This window comes from Gigantopelta aegis, chromosome 14, assembly GCF_016097555.1.
Source record: "Gigantopelta aegis isolate Gae_Host chromosome 14, Gae_host_genome, whole genome shotgun sequence".
Classification (NCBI taxonomy): domain Eukaryota; kingdom Metazoa; phylum Mollusca; class Gastropoda; order Neomphalida; family Peltospiridae; genus Gigantopelta; species Gigantopelta aegis.
In genome coordinates this window covers 56,828,990-56,846,391 of record NC_054712.1, presented here as the reverse complement: position 1 = coordinate 56,846,391, position 17,402 = coordinate 56,828,990, and the positions used below count along the sequence as shown (strand labels likewise).

Below are 17,402 nucleotides of genomic sequence, written 5' to 3'. Positions count from 1 at the left end.
CATGTCAAAATTACCAAATAGCCGTTGATCAATAAATCAATGTGCTCTAGTGGTGTCGTTAAACAAAACAAACTTCTTCTTGTGGTATGTTCTTAAACTTAATGATATAAATAATTTAGTAAAAAAAAAGAAAAAAAGACAAGTATCCTAACGAACCATCGTGTAACGTTCTTAACCGATTGTGCATTTAATGCACACAAAAAAACCTCCACCGTGTGGAATATTTTTGTGTGTATCGTGAGTGAAATTGTAATAAAACAATGTTTAGTAAGTTCAAATGAATGAAATTAAAAGTCATCTTGCTTATAATACATACATATACAAAACGGCTGGTGGCTCTTAATGTCTTCTGTTGAGTATAGCATACGCTAGCGATCTGTCAGGTTGCATGTTCTCACCTGTGATATGCAGATATCTGTCCAAACATCAATAAATGTGAACCGACCCTTGTCATTTAGCGTCTCTAATAGGCGACCCCGCTTAACATACCTGCCTGCCCGCGATGCGCTTCAGTTAACACCAATGCGATTTCAAAGAGGAGTTACCGTTCCTGGTCCGTGGGTACCTGGGAGAGATTCCTCGGTCCAGGATTAACCATATAATCTGGCACTGTTAGCCATGAGTCAGAACTTCGATAGGAATCGCTCGAGTTAGTGATTGTTTGTGATCAGGTAAATCTGCGGATTGGAAACAGCCGTCTTCACGGAACAATGATCTCCAAACAGACGTAATAGTGTGTTAAAATCCGATCTGGGTGTGTGGTAATTTTACAAAATTAAAATATGTGTTTTCAGTTGGAGTTGAAAAGGTCTACACCGACGTACGTTGTGCTGTCTGGAGTACGATTGATATAGTCTAGCGGAATTTCAACTATTATATCCTAATCTGGCGGATTTTCCCTCCAGTTCAGATTCAGAAGTTCAGCAGAATATATCTTATTTTAATGTATTCTTGCACAGTTCCAGCCGAATTTTAACCATTATATCCTAGTGTAACTTGACTTCACTTGGGAGGTTCTGCTGGAATATAAATGTGTTTTTTTGCAACATAATTTCTGCTGATCATATCCTGTCTGATATGTCTTTCATATAATGCTGCAGATTTCCTGATGCTGATATTCCAGTTTGACATGTATACCTGTGCAGATTGTCAGCTGATTATATTCTAGTTTTTATGATGTGGATTTCAACTGATGGTGTTTGTTTCTACAGCTGATTAGGACAGATACTTGTACGTCAGTGCGGATTAAACCAGTTTGACAGGTTAGTGGGGTTTTAAATATTGCCACATGATATTATAACATCATTTGCTAATACAAAATAAACATACGCCAACAGTTTATTTATTCTTATTTTCGTGCGTACATCCAATTATAGGTTCAATCACGCTGATCTGGACACACGTCTCAGCTATCTGGGCTGTCTGTCAATGACGGTGGATTAATGGTTAATTTGTTAGGCCTGTCTTAAAGGCTTTTGTTTCATTACTTCATTTCATCTTATTTTCGTGCGTACATCCAATTATAAGTTCAAGCACGCTGATCTGGACACACATCTCAGCTATCTGGGCTGTCTGTCCAGGATAGTGGGTCAGTGGTTAGTTGTTAGTGGTTAGAGAGATAGAAGTCGGTGTAGTGGCCTTACACCTACCCACTGAGTCGTTAAGCTGGGCACGGTTATGTGTGGAAGCCTGTACTTGGATGCGAACCCAGTACCTATCAGCCGTTAAGACCGACTGCTTAACCACTACACCACCCAGACCGGTCAAACAGTTTTAACAGAGTTGTGTCAACGGTTATCGTCAGCCGATTTCATACATTATACAAGTCTGCCTCCATTTTTTTGTAGTTCTATGCTGTGAAATAGCGGCCCGCTCATAATAATACACTTTTATGTGACGTAAATTATTGACTGTGGTCAAGGGGTATCGAAGCATGGCATTCGATGGTAAAACATATATATAATAATATGGATGGTGTATTATAAACGATTATATTACGAATGAATGAATACTTAGCGGCCATCGTTCACAAAGGAAACTTGGCTACTGGGTGTCAAACAAAGGTATGTGAACGAACGAACGAAAGTCGACACAACGTTTCTGCAAAATTGTTTATTGAACTGTGGTTAATAATGAATGTTTAAAATGTATTTGTTAATATACAATACAGGAACGACAACGTAATGAGACCCAGCGTATGGTTATATCAGATTATACTCTAGATTATACTCTAGATTATATCTTTAAATTAAAACTATAGGATACTGTTTGACCATGCATATCACTAAACAGTAATGGTATTTGCCATTTCAACTTTATCTCCTTGCTTATAAATATCCAATTAAGGTCCAAGCACGGTGTCCTGTGTACATACATCAGATCATGGGCGTATGGGGACTCTTTGATTTAGGGGGCTGGAGGGGTTGATTTGCCCGAAATTTTACCCAGGTAAAAACTGCCCGAATTTCCCCCACTGTTTTCCCACTGTTTTGCCCGAATTTGGGGGGGGGGGGCAATTGCCCCCTCCCCCTGCCCCCCCCCCCCTCCCCCGGGTCGTACGCCTATGCATCAGATATCTGAATTGTATGTCCAGACCAGTCGTTAATTGTCCGCGTTTACTTGTTAGTGAAAGACAAGTCACTGCACTGGTCTTACCCATTAGGGTGGGTACAATTCGCTGTGGGTGCTAGTCGATGTTAACAGTCGAACCCAGTACCTACCAGCCTTAAGGCTGATGGCTAAACAACTACGTCACTGAGACCGGTGGTAATTGTCCTACAAATGTGTCGTATTACCGAGGGTTAGAGGTATTCGTGTACAGCCCCCCACCCACCCCCCACCCCTACCTCCACCCATTAAACTGTCATGTGACTTAATATGCCATCTGGGCGGGATGTAGTCCAGTGGTAAAGCACTCGCTTGATGCGCGGTCGGTTTAGGATCGATCCCCGTCAGTGGGCCAATTGGGCTATGTCTCGTTCCAACCAGTGCACCACCACTGATATATCAAAGGTCGTGGTATGTGCTATCCTGTCTGTGGAATGGTGCATATAAAAGATCCCTTGCTGCTAATGGAAAAATGTGGCGTTTTTCCTCTCTCAGATTTTATGTCCAAAATTACCAAATGTTTGACATCCAATAGCCGATGATTAATAATGTGCTCCTGGGCCAATGGCGTGATTGTTTAACTCGTTCAAATAACTATTTCTTACACATCCCTTTGTGAGAATATCATGTGTAAATTATATTACGCGGGAATAACGTACATATGATTGGATCCTCCTGGGTGATGACCCAAAGCCACAGCCATACCACGCAATGAAATAAGCATCGTCAAAATTGATTGCTCTGTGACGTACACGTACTGACTGTTTTGTGACGCGTAAGTTAATTGCAACGTAAGCGCTGTAAATATGCTTTAGTTGGAAAAGACGTTTACATGTATTAAGAAATAAAATAATACATGTGTGTCCGTCAGATACCATGTATCTTGCCCATTGGGCTATTTCTCGTTCCAGCCAGTGCACCACGACTGGTATATCAAAGGCCGTGGTATGTGCCATCCTGTCTGTGGGATGGTGCATATAAAATATCCGTTGCTGCTAATCGAAAAGAGTAGCCTATGAATTGGCGACAGCGGATTTCCTGTCTCAATCTGTGTGGTCCTTAGCCATATGTCCGACGCCATACAGCTGTAATTAAAATGTGTTGAGTGCGTCGTTAAATAAAACATTTCCTTCCATCCATTTATCTTACAACTCATGGTTTAAACATGTATTAAATCTCTTTTACTCGTTAAATGGGTTAGAAACAACTTGTAAAATAAATGGTAAGTATCTAACGCCCACTCGTGTAATATTCTCTATACAAGTATAATGTACATTTATCTCCATTAGGCAGCTGCATGTTTTTTACAGCTGACCTGCATCGTGTTATTTCCTTGAAATCATCTCAGAAAATGCTAATTGAACTGTGATAAGCGTCACCTTGTTTTTTTTAAATCGCCCCTCTTTAGTACACTTTGCTTAAATATTCAAAGGAAGCTTAGATTAATTTTTCAAACGTCTTGATAGAAGCGGGATGGGTTGTCCTGACAATGGACAGATGAAAAAGTTGATTATTTGGTTATTGCTAGCAGTGTTTCCATATGCGCTGCGGATTTGTTTGCTGATCATGCCCACGCCGCGCCAAAAAAAAAAAAAAAAAAAAAAAAAAAAACGCATGTGGAAAATAGTTCTTGAAAAAAAGAAGAAGAAAGAAATGATTTATTTAACGACGCACTCAACACATTTTAATTACGGTCATATGGTGTCAGACATATGGTTAAGGACCACACAGATATTGAGAGAGGAAACCCGCTGTCGCCGATTAGCAGCAAGGGTTCTTTTATATGCACCATCCCACAGACAGGGTAGTACATACCACGGCCTTTATTATACCAGTCGTGGTGCACTGGCTGGAATGATAAATAGCCCAATGGGCCCACCGACGGGGATCGATTCCAGACCGATCGCGCATCGAGCGAACGCTTTACCACGAGGCTACGTCCCGCCCTTACAATGAAAAAGACAAAGGGACACTAGTTTTGAATGATGGCTATTTGCTTTCGTACACAAAGCTGTTTCTAGCTTAAAACGGGCCCGTACGAGCGATATCTGGAGTGGAGTGGCACAACCTCTAATGGGGGTGGGTGGGGGGGGGAGGGGCACAAGCCATATTTTTACCTTTATTTATATACAGGACAGGCCCAACACCACCCTCCAGCAAAATAACTAAATAAACAGAATTTAAGTTTATATTATTTAACGATACGACTAGAGCACATTGATTCATTAATAATCGGCTACTGGATGTCAAGCATTTCATAATTTTGACATATAGTCTTAAAGAAAATCCGCTACATTGTTCCATTAGCAAAAAGGTATCTTTGATATGCACAAACCACAGCCTTTGATATAACAGTCCCTGGGCTATAAGCCTCATTCAGGGAAACCATTTCATGCACATTAGCTTATTCGGACAAATCCAAAATCCCAATGTACACATCGAAGGGGTTGGGTGTGGGGGTGGGGGTGGGGGCACTAAGGGGAAAAAGGCACATGCACCAAAAGCCAAAAAAAGGAGGACTTGAATATAGTTAAAGGGTCACACACACACACACACACACACACACACACACATACATCACAAACATGCACACACACACACATACACACACACACGCACGCACACACAACACGCACGCACACACACACACACACACACACACACAGTTTGATCTACTTCTGATATGCTTGTCGTTACAAACTCAGTAGAACTAGTTGTGTATCCTGTAATCAATGTTGGGAATGTTTATCTGAAAATAAAAATAACTTGTGCATCTGATATGTATATCAACGGCGAGAGGGAGGGGGGAGGGAGGCAATGACCGCGTGTGTGTGTGATCTGATATGTATATCAACGGCGAGAGGGAGGGGGGAGGGAGGCAATGACCGCGTGTGTGTGATCTCATACCAAGTTAATACTCCACCGTACAAACGTATATACGTGACACGTACGTGTATAATACACGCTAATTAAACTTAATGTCGGCCATTCGTCAAACATGCCTGGCCTTTCCTCGCGCTGCGGGGAATAGAAATGATCTCCATTACAATTGGGACCGAGAGTAACCCATTACACAAGCACAATGTGTGTCCAATAGAAACCAGTGCCGTGTTCCTATATAACACCAATAGGGTGTAATCGTGTGTACTGTATACAAATCGTGCTTTAACGGGTACATATAAATCATTACTTTATCAGGGTCCAAGCCATTATTGTTATGGGGGGGAGGGCGGTGGTAGAGCGGGACGTAGCCCAGTGGTAAAGCGCACGCCTAATGCGCGGTTGGTCTAGGATCGATCTCCGTCGGTGTGCCCATTGGGCTATTTCTCGTTCCAGCCAGTGAACCACGACTGGTATATCAACGGCCGTGGTATGTGCTATCCTCTCTGTGTGTGACCGGCCTCGGTGGCGTCGTGGCAGGCCATCGGTCTACAGGCTGGTAGGTACTGGGTTCGGATCCCAGTCGAGGCATGGGATTTTTAATCCAGATACCGACTCCAAACCCTGAGTGAGTGCTCCGCAAGGCTCAATGGGTAGGTGTAAACCACTTGAACCGACCAGTGATCCATAACTGGTTCAACAAAGGCCATGGTTTGTGCTATCCTGCCTGTGGGGAGCGCAAATAAAAGATCCCTTGCTGCCTGTCGTAAAAAAGAGTAGCCTATGTGGCGACAGCGGGTTTCCTCTAAAAAAAACAGTGTCAGAATGACCATATGTTTGACGTCCAATAGCCGATGATAAGATTAAAAATCAATGTGCTCTAGTGGCGTCGTTAAATAAAACAAACTTTTTTTTCCTCTCTGTGTGATGGTGCATATAAACGATCCCTTGCTACTAATGGAAACATTTTAACGGGTTTCCTCTCTATGACTGTCTCAAAATGAACAAATGCTTGACATTCAATAGCCGATGATTAATAACTCAATGTGCTCTAGTGGTATCGTTAAACAAAACAAACCTTTTTATTGCTACGATTTTTGTGTGATTTTGTTGTTTTCTTTAACAAGGTATCGTTTATATGCACCATCCCACAGACAGGGTAGTACATACCAAGTCCTTTGATATACTAGTCGTGGTGCACCGGCTGCAATGAGATATAGCCCAGTAGGTCCACCGATGGGGATCGATCCAGGCATCAGGCGAGCGTTTTACTACTGTGCTAAGTGACGCCTCTATTACTATATCAGGGTCGTAGGCATTATTATCCTGGGGAGAGGTAACACATACGTACAAGTGAAGTGCTGTTTGTTTTGTTTAACACGGTATCGTTTATATGCACGCCTCTATTACTATATCAGGGTCGTAGTCATTATTATCATGGGGAGAGGTAACACACACGTACAAGTGAAGTGCTGTTTGTTTTGTTTAACACGGTATCGTTTATATGCACGCCTCTATTACTATATCAGGGTCGTAGTCATTATTATCATGGGGAGAGGTAACACACACGTACAAGTGAAGTGCTGTTTGTTTTGTTTAACACGGTATCGTTTATATGCACGCCTCTATTACTATATCAGGGTCGTAGTCATTATTATCATGGGGAGAGGTAACACACACGTACAAGTGAAGTGCTGTTTGTTTTGTTTAACACGGTATCGTTTATATGCACGCCTCTATTACTATATCAGGGTCGTAGTCATTATTATCATGGGGAGAGGTAACACACACGTACAAGTGAAGTGCTGTTTGTTTTGTTTACGGTATCGTTTATATGCACGCCTCTATGGGTCGTAGTCATTATTATCATGGGGAGAGGTAACACACACGTACAAGTGAAGTGCTGTTTGTTTTGTTTAACACGGTATCGTTTATATGCACGCCTCTATTACTATATCAGGGTCGTAGTCATTATTATCCTGGGGAGAGGTAACACACACGTACAAGTGAAGTGCTGTTTGTTTTCTTTAACACCACTAGAGCACATAGCTTTATGTTTGGTAATATTTTACATATAAAGTAAAGTTTGTTTTGTTTAACGACAACACTAGAGCACATTGATTTATTAATCATCGGCTCTTGGATGTCAAACTTTGGTAATTTTGACAAATAGTCTTAGAGAGGAAACCCACTACATTTTAGCAAGGTTTTAAAACATTCAATTAGTAGCAAGTGAACTTTTATATGTATCATCCCACAGCCAAGATAGCCAAATAACTATAGTTTGAAACATGCCGGTGTGTCGTTACTTAATCTGCCGGTCCGTTGACTGGCGAAAACCGGTCGGAACAGCAGTATTTCGACCCCTGCTGATCATGCTTCTGGTTCACCTAACTTTGACTATTGAAGGAATGAAGGAAATGTTTCATTTAACGACGCACTCAATACATTTTATTTACGGTTATATTGCGTCGGACATATGGTTAAGGACCACACAAATAATGAGAGGGGAAACCCGCTGCCGCCACTTCATGGGCTACTCTTTTTCGAATAGCAGCAAGGGATCTTTTATATGCACTATTCCCACAGGCAGGATAGTACATGCCACGGCCTTTGTTACACCAGTTGTGGAGCACTGGCTGGAACGAGAAATAGCCCAGTGGACCAACCGACAGGAATCGATCCTAGATCGACCGCGCATCAGGCGAGCACTTTACCACTGAGTTACGTCTCGCCCCATTGGCCACTGAATGCACATATTGTTACGCCTGTAATGATGTTCTCTTCATTTGTCAGTTGTAAGTAAACTCGTATCAACTACTAGGGTCGTCCAAAAAATATTACAAAGTCCAGTTCAGTTCAGTGCAACTTGTTTTCGTGCTTATATCGAATTAATGTTCAAGCACGCTGCCCTGGACACACAACTATCTGAGTTGTCTGTCCGGGATAGTGGGTTAGTTGTTAGTTGTTAGTGAGATAGAAGCCGGTGTAGTGGTCTTCCACTCGCTCTGGCTGCGAACCCAGTACCTACCAGCCTTATGTCGGATGGCTTAACCACGACAGCACCGAGGCCGGTACCGGGCTGCGAACCCAGTACCTACCAGCCTTATGTCCGATGGCTTAACCACGACACCACTGAGGCCGGTACCGGGCTGCGAACCCAGTACCTACCAGCCTTATGTCCGATGGCTTAACCACGACACCACCGAGGCCGGTACCGGGCTGCGAACCCAGTACCTACCAGCCTTATGTCCAATGGCTTTACCACGACATCACCGAGGCCAGTACCGGGCTGCGAACCCAGTACCTACCAGCCTTATGTCTGATGGCTTAACCACGACACCACCGAGGCCAGTACCGGGCTGCGAACCTAGTACCTACCAGCCTTATGTCCGATGGCTTAACCACGACACCACCGAGGCAGGTAATATTACAAAACAAATTTACACCCGTTAAGGGCTTTTAGGCCAAGTACAATATTACCGAGAAAAAAAAATTCAACATTATTAAATGTCAAGCGAAGACAATTCTGCCGACGTGTTAATCAGTAACAAAAAGTGTTTAGTTGTCGGAAGACATTTTGTCGTGGAGGACATTTTGTCGTGCATCGTTTCATCTATCCCTGAATAGACATCCCGTAAAAATTTCAAACGATTTTAATATAAACTGAAAGTAATAATGCATGGTTATTTGCGGCATAGTACGAGGTGCTTATTCAACCAAAATTAACTCTCGACATCACAGTCCCGTGAACATATTGATTAAGGCTCATGGCGGTTTAGCGTCTTCACAATTCCAAAACGCAACACCCCGTGAAACGCTAGTAATTGGAAAAGCTCAGCCTCTGAAGGGTGAAAGGTTTGTGTTTCCTCTTTTCATCAACACTTTCAGGTAATCCTGGCTAATTGACATTTTTATCGACCTACCATAAAATAAAATAAAAATTATGGTACTTAATACTTTTGGGGTGTGTTTTTTTCAAATTGAAGATCCGATCGTTTTAAGCTTTGTTGGGGAGGGGGTTAGGTGTTGATGTTTGTTTGGGGGTTGTTGTTTGTTGTTGTATTTTTTTGGGGGGGTAGGTTTTTTGCTGTTTGGGGGGGGTTGTGTGGGGGTTTTGTTGTTGTTGGGGTTGTTTTTGGGGTTTTGCGGGGGGGGGGTGGTAATTTTTGTTGTTTTATTTTATTATTTTAGTGTATATATATTTATTTATTTTTTGTTTCATGTTAATTTGTTTTTGTTTTTGTTTTGTTCGGTGTTTTGTTGTTATTGTTGATACTGGGTTTTTTTTTTTTTTGTGTGGGTTTTTTGTTGTTGTTGGGGTTGGTTTGTTTTTTTTTGGGGGGGTGGTGTAATTTTTGTTTGTTTTATTTTATTATTTTAGTGTATATATATTTAGTGTATATATATATTATTTATTTTTTGTTTCATGTTATTTTATTTTTGTTTTTGTTTTGTTCGGTGTTTTGTTGTTATTGTTGATACTGGGTTGTTGGGGATGGGTTTTTTTGTTTGTTTGGGGTTTTTTGGTGCTTTTATGGGGGTGGTGGTTTGGGGGTGGGGGGGGGGGGTGTTACATGATTGTAATAACAACTGTGCTATATCCTAACCTTCAAACATTGTCTCGATGTCGAATCTCTCATTTCTGCTGTATATGTGTTTCAGTATTTTGCCAAAGTGAATTGTGGGCCTATAAGTGAATAGATTAATCCTTATTTTCACGATAAAAGCTAAATTTTAAAAAGTCAGTTTTATTTCTGCACATAACCACTACCTTTACATTTACACGTATGTGACACGTGACACGGGGCACGTGCTGGAGTACACCTGTAAGTCTATTATTTCCCGAAGACGATGGGATATGGTTTTTAATGCTCTGAGCAATGATAACGTCTGTGCTTGACATGACAGATATTTGAATCCGATGAAATCTTAAAGGTCACCATTGGCCCACTATTGACTTGTCGAGGCGAAATGTAATCAGTGCTAGGGTGTGTGTGTGGGGGGGGGGGGGGGGGTGTTGTGTGTGTGTGTGTGTGTGTGTGTGTGCGCGCGCGCGCGTGTGCGTGTATTAAACGTTTGCTCGATATATCTTTTCTTTTCAAAAAGTAATATATTATAATATAAAACATATATACCATTTATTCCTAAAAATAATAAAGAAGCTTGGTCCAACAAGATACTAGTATAAAATATCTGTTTTTCTTTAAAATAATGTTTGGTTTTGTTATGTAAACTTATTAAAATATAATATTCGTTGTACACTGGGGTCTTATTATCGTATCTGTAACACCCGTTCATCTCCCCCCCCCCCCCCCCCCCCCCCCGACTTCATGGTTCCGCTACTATATTAGTTCTGCGAAGAGTGCTTACAACAGATTTTCACCCATTGCTGATAACCGTTAACAGGAACAGAAGTGACGTTCGTCTTTTATATGCACCATCCCATAGACAGGATAGCACATACCAGTCGTGGTGCATTGGCTGGAGCGAGAAATCTCCCAATGGGGTCACCGACGGAAGAACAAGAAGCACAACCAACTTAGCTGGATGTCCTTGTATTTCATTATTTATCGTACGGTCGAGACGTAGCCCAGTGGAAAAGCGCTTTCTTGATGCGCGGTCGGTTTAGGATCTATCTCCGTCGGTGGACCCATTGGAGTATTTTTCATTCCAGCCAGTGCACCACGACTGGTATACCATAGGCCGTGGTGTGTGTTATCGTGTCTGTGGTGTTGTGCATATATATAAACAAACAATTCCCTTGCAACTAATGATAAACAAATGTAGTTGGTTTCCACTCTAAGTCTATTTGTCAAAATTACCAAATGTTCGACATCCAGTACCCGATGATTAATACACCAATGTGCTCTAGTGGTATCAGTAAACGAAATAAACTTTAATCTTCGTCTCTCACGCTAACCACTTAGAGTAACCACTTAGAGAATTCAAGAAGATAATGTGTGTGCGCAAAATAAAGCGATCGTGAAACTTAGCTGCATAAAAACACGAAAAGCCTTTTTTGTGAAAAGGGTATGCTTTGAAAATTACTGCTACTTGTAAGAAAAAAAAAAACATTATGTAAATAAATAATGAATGGAAATTGAGCACGAACAATTTTTCAATATTCCTTTCAGCAATGAAAGTTAATACAAATGATTTATTATTAGTTCCACTTTTTTAAATTATTATTTTATTTATTAATGTTACCACACTTCGGGCGATGGGTCTGGATAAGTGGGTGGTGGAACGAAAGTGACTGCAGACTTGTTTCTGTCGGACATGTCGAAGACAAACAATTCGGTCGACTGGGGGCTATTTTATATTCTATACTAAAGCAACAGAAGAAACGCGAACATTGATTTAGTCTTCTGTAATTTACTTAAAATTAATCAGTTTGAATGCCTATTTTTTTTTTTTTTTTTTTTTTTTTTTTTTTTTTTTGTCTGTTGAAATTATGAATGACCTGTGAACATCGTAGGCCCAGTGTATAGGGCATTTTCTGCTATTTTCTGTATTAACATACTGCATGAAAAGGGCTACTTTCGTATAGCTAGAAAAGACCCTATATTACCGATTTATTTTGGGGGGGTTTTGTGGGGGTTTTACCGTCGTTCTGAATGGAAAATTATTCTAATTCATGTTAGACGGTTAATATTGATACGTTTTCTGCTGTCTAGTTCATTTCTGACATTATTATTCCTTAAATAATTTAACAGCCGTGTAAAAGCATTTTTTTCGCATGTAGATTAATAGTACAGATTGACTTTTATTACATATAGATCTATATACGTCTGAATATGTCTGGGTATGTTACACCGCGTATATTAGTAAGTGTTTAAAATACACAAATGGTTTCACCAGTAAGAACTGATTTGTGTACCGCAACCCAAATGGCACCTGTTATAGATAATTTACAGTCTGTTTACTCACGGTTTCCATATTGCTCAAAAGAAATCTTTGTTAGAGACTATTTGCTATTGATGCAGGTCATCAATGTTTGTTATCTTCACAATTTCATTTGCATAACTGGCCCATTTAATCTTCGCTCCAGCTAGTAAATCATAGCTTTATAAAAGTTGTTATCGAGAATACCATATGTTGCATTTGTATATGCACAATATTTACGTATTGCTCTAGGTAATAAATTATTAGTCTGTCAGCGTTAACATCGGTATCCGTGTATTGCTGAATAAGACGTATGAAGAGAAACAAAATATTGGACCATTACTTCAGAGCATATTGGCTTTGCTAGTCTTGGGGGGGGGGGGGGGGGGGGGGGGGGGGCAGTGTAGCTTAGTGGTAGATCACTCGCCTCATATAAATCGCGATGCATTATATGATTGATTTCCCTACAAATGGCTGTGGTATGTACTATCATGTTTATTAAAGGGACATACCCTAGTTTTTAAACACCAAGGAATATTGTTTTTACTATTATAGCCGTTTTTGATAACTGAAATCATACTTTACTTAGATGTTTTGGTTTAGATTATCAATTTCTGTACATTCGAAGTGTTTTTTGGTCATCCTGGTGCTTTTAATATCACAAAATGCATTTCTCATATTTTTAAAAACGCACGCAAGTAATAGTTATGGAGTCGAATTTTAGTCTATTTTTAAAGGGTATTTCATCATTTCAAAGTCATAGACTCATGTTTCACTCAATTGTAACTTTATCCAAACGTGTTACAGGTTTCTAGATTAACTAAACTTAGTGTTCATGTTGTAACTTTACCCAAACGTGTTACAGGTTTGTAGATTATCTAAACTTAGTGTCCATGTTATAACTTTATCCAAACGTGTTACAGGTTTGTAGATTAACTAAACTTAGTGTCCATGTTGTAACTTTATCCAAACGTGTTACAGGTTTGTAGATTAACTAAACTTAGTGTTAATTTTCACCGGTTGAAACTAGGGTCTGTCCCTTTAAGAGAAACATCCATTAGCCATAGTCTCAAAATGAGATAGCGTTACGTAATTATTCTTTTCCTGGGCCGGACGTATGCGCGGTCGGCTTCGGGTCGATCCCCGTCGGTGGGCCCATTGGGCTATTTCTCGCTCCTACCAGTGCACCACGACTGGTATATCAAAGGCCGTGGTATGTACCATCCTGTCTGTGGAATGGTGCATATAAACGATCTCTTGCTACTTGAGTTGAGTGCTCGCTTCGAGAGATTGCGTTGCATGATCGAACTACATCGGTGAATCCATTCAACTGATTTGGTTTTTTCTCGTCACAACCAGTGCACCACAACTGGACAAAGGCCGTAGTATGTACTTTCCTGTCTGTGGGAAAGTGCACATAAGAGATCCCTTGCTGCATTAGGAAAAATGTAGCTGGTTTACTCTGATGACTACGAGTCATAATTACCAAGTGTTTGACATGCAATAGCCGATGATTAATTAATAAACTTGCTCTAGTGGTCTCGTTAAACAAAACAAACTTTTCATTTAAAATGATAAAACTAAAAATATGTGCAAGAGTTTCAACAAAAAGAAAACAAAAGGTATGCACAAGTTCAAAATATGGAGTAGTGCTGCATCGTATTTAGTAGATATACCCTCCGACTGTCTACCATAAGACGTTTTGAATGTTAGTCATAATAGCTTGTAGTAACAATGTTCGGGTATGGTAAATAACAACAAATGTCTTGTGTATTTTTCCAGTGATTCCATGCACTATTCAACATGAGTTTCCACAAAAAGGTCAGCTTAGACGTCAGCCGCTCCAGAAGATGCAGACTTGAGCTCGAGAAGGCGATGTCGACGGCGCGATGCCCAAAAGATTCCAAGTTCGGCGAGTGCCTGATAAACATCAACACCAAACAGGACCCGATCCTGGGTAAAAACCTTTCCCGGATCGAGATGGACATTCGCAGGATGGAGGCCAAGATGCAACAACTGAGAAAGACATTCGTCAGATCAAGTCAGTGTCTCAACTACGAACCAATGATCCTAGTGGAGCGCTGTCCTCCAAGGGAGGCCTTTCGCCGCACAGCGTTTATCAACGCTTACGGCTACGACCCGCAACTTGCCAGACTTCCGGGTTACATGTTTCCGATGAAGTCCCGAAGTCGCACGCCTACGACTTTTACGACAATAGACGCGTTTGTGGTTAAACAACGGAGAACGCGGAACGTCTGGGAGCGCGCCACGGAAGACAAGGAGCTCCCAAAATTCGAGAGCACCGTCCGACCGTGTTCGAGGTTGACACAACGCGAGATCCAGCAACTGCAGCAGTGTCGGACCTACCACAAGCCGAAGTTACAGGACGAGCGAGAGTTACGCTCGCCCAGATTCGACACAAACACTCCATTCATATCCCATTTACCCAGAACTACCATACCGCAGACTGTGGACGGAAGACTCAGTGTGATGGCGTTGCCTAGCAGTTCTAAATCTCTGTTTCTGAAAGAACCAGGGAGAAGCGTTAGATTAAACGAAACACCCATATCTGTCACTTAGACACATATATATATATATATATATTTATTTAAATCGTGGCTTGAGACCATTGTGATTTGTGATCAGGCCATTAGGTAGTCCTCAACCAAATAACATCCGGCTGGTTCAAAGTTCGAGGTGCACCTAACTTTTGATAGAGCAGTTAATACCACAATTCCTGCCATTAGTGATAAATGTGACATTGTTTGTTGTTAAAAAAAAAAGTTTCATCTGGGCAATAAATGTATGCGATGTTATTTCATCTAGTACCACTATGCCAATTAGCTATGTTTTTGAAACATGTATATGGTACTTCTAAAACTAAATACTACAATGTTGTGCAAAACCTGTGGTGTTGTTTAAACATCCGGTTAAATGGAAAATAAGGCATGAAAGGTTGCACTTTGTTCAGTTAATACTTTGAGGAAGGGTTTGTAGTACTGATATCTAGGTGTCATAATTTGGTTAATATATTGCATATAGTCTCTTTACCACATACATGTACGTTAGCCTTGTTGTCTATGGGATTTTATTTGAGATGGTACATGCAACCTTTAGGAGCAATGGACGGGGTATAGTCGCATACTTCACGCCGGGACCACATTCCATTTGATTTTATCCCCAAGTGAGGCTATATGTAACACTGTGTACCACTTTGACAAAAGGAAAACGTGGCTTGAGACCATTCTGATGTATCGGTGTTATGTCACCTCCTGTAGGAACAGGGGACGGGGTATAGTCACATATTTTATCCTGGGGCCCCACCCTCTTTGATTTTATTCTCAATTGAGACTATACGTAACCTTTAAAATAGCGGGCGTTCAAAATGTATTCATTGCTACATTCTCATACGTATTAAACGTTTACATAAAAAAAAATTGATTTTGAAAAATATATTTCTGTGAACATTTTTAAAAGTTTATGCTGGCATTACTACCATCCCCTTCCCCATAGTATGATTATACGCTAGTAAAAAATATTGATACTTTTGAACAGACTGTCATTTAAGGACCTTTAAAATATTAAACAGTCTAATGTTTGTTACAGTCCACTATATGAACAGTTTTAAAGTGACAGACCCTAATTTTTAAACACTACGACGTATTTTTCACTATTAAAGCCATTTTTGATCATTTAAGTTAGAAGTAGGCCCTACTTACATTCTATTATTTAGAATATTAATTTTCGAACGACTTAAGTAGTTCTGGTCATCCAGGTTTTTGCCAGACCCCTAAAATGCATTTTTCATAATTCTAAAAAGTAATGGTTATCGAGACAAGTTCTAGTTATTTTTAGACGGCGTTTTCCCTGTTTAAACATCACAGCCTTTAGTTTCTCTCTGTTTTAACCGTATCCAATGATGTGTTGCATGTTTATAGATTAACAAAGCAGTGTCCATTTTCACGGGCTGAAACTAGGGTCTGCGCCTTTAAGGCAGGTATATAATATAGCGAGCTGTTTTATATCTAACATTTACATTTAAACATTAGTAGTAAGCTTAGACTTGAGGACAGTGTGTATTAGATGGTTTATATGAAGGTTTTCTATATAGCCCAATAGTAAAGCGCTCGCTTGATGAGCGGTCATTCTAGGATCTATTTCCATCTGTGTGCTACCCTGTCTGTGGGATTTGCATACAAAAGATTCCTTGCTATTAATGAATAAATGTAGCAAAACTACATGGCAAATTTACCAAATGTGTGACCATACGCATACAAAACAGGGGACATGGAGGGAGGCAACTGCTCACCTAGTGCTGGAGCAAAACCTTAAATTCGGGCAAAAATTACAGAGATATTCGGACAAAATGTGCTACCCTGGATGCGTAATGATTCTTTTGCAACCCTGTATAGCTGTTTGGCAGTAATGCTAAAATGAATAAATGTTGTTATCAAGATTCGGGCAATTTCATTTAATTCGGACAAAAGCCAACCTGCCCCCCCCCCCCCTCCCCCGAAAAAATGGGTACCTGTACGCATGTGTTTGACATCCAATAGCCGATGATTAATAAATCAATGTGCTCTAGCGGTGTCGTTAAACAAAACAAACTTTAACTTTCTATATTTCATATCCGTTTTTATTTCAGTGTAGTACGTGTAATTCAGTTGGCATTGAAAGATTGTTGTTTGCACAACGGCTTATTACACAGAGACTAATACATGAGTGACCGTTAGATACGATTTATCTCACGAGTTCTTTTAAAATGTATATAACAAGCGAAAACGAGTTTGATACGTTTTTAAACAATGAGTTGTGAGATAAATCGTATCTAACGGATGCGAATGTATTATTCTATTTCTTACATATCCTCAAAAAAAAAACAGGCTTTAAGCAAGTTTTAACATCTTTTTCGACTAAAAGTTATTTACAGCCGTTGCCATTGTAGCTGACTTACGCGTCACAGACATATGAATGCCAGGTTAACTATACGACACAGTCTAATCGATTTCCATCGTGTAGTTTTTGAT

General features: G+C 40.4%; 1 protein-coding gene across 1 annotated transcript; it reads left to right on the top strand.

The window, feature by feature from the left end:
• The first annotated feature begins 648 nt into the window (after positions 1 to 648).
• Positions 649 to 16,818, top strand: LOC121388781. Its single transcript, XM_041520278.1, has 2 exons — positions 649 to 1,262; positions 14,158 to 16,818. Exon 2 carries the CDS (start codon positions 14,179 to 14,181, stop codon positions 14,953 to 14,955), a length of 777 nt encoding a protein of 258 aa, XP_041376212.1. The 5' UTR covers positions 649 to 1,262; positions 14,158 to 14,178; the 3' UTR covers positions 14,956 to 16,818.
• Positions 16,819 to 17,402: the final 584 nt, after the last annotated feature.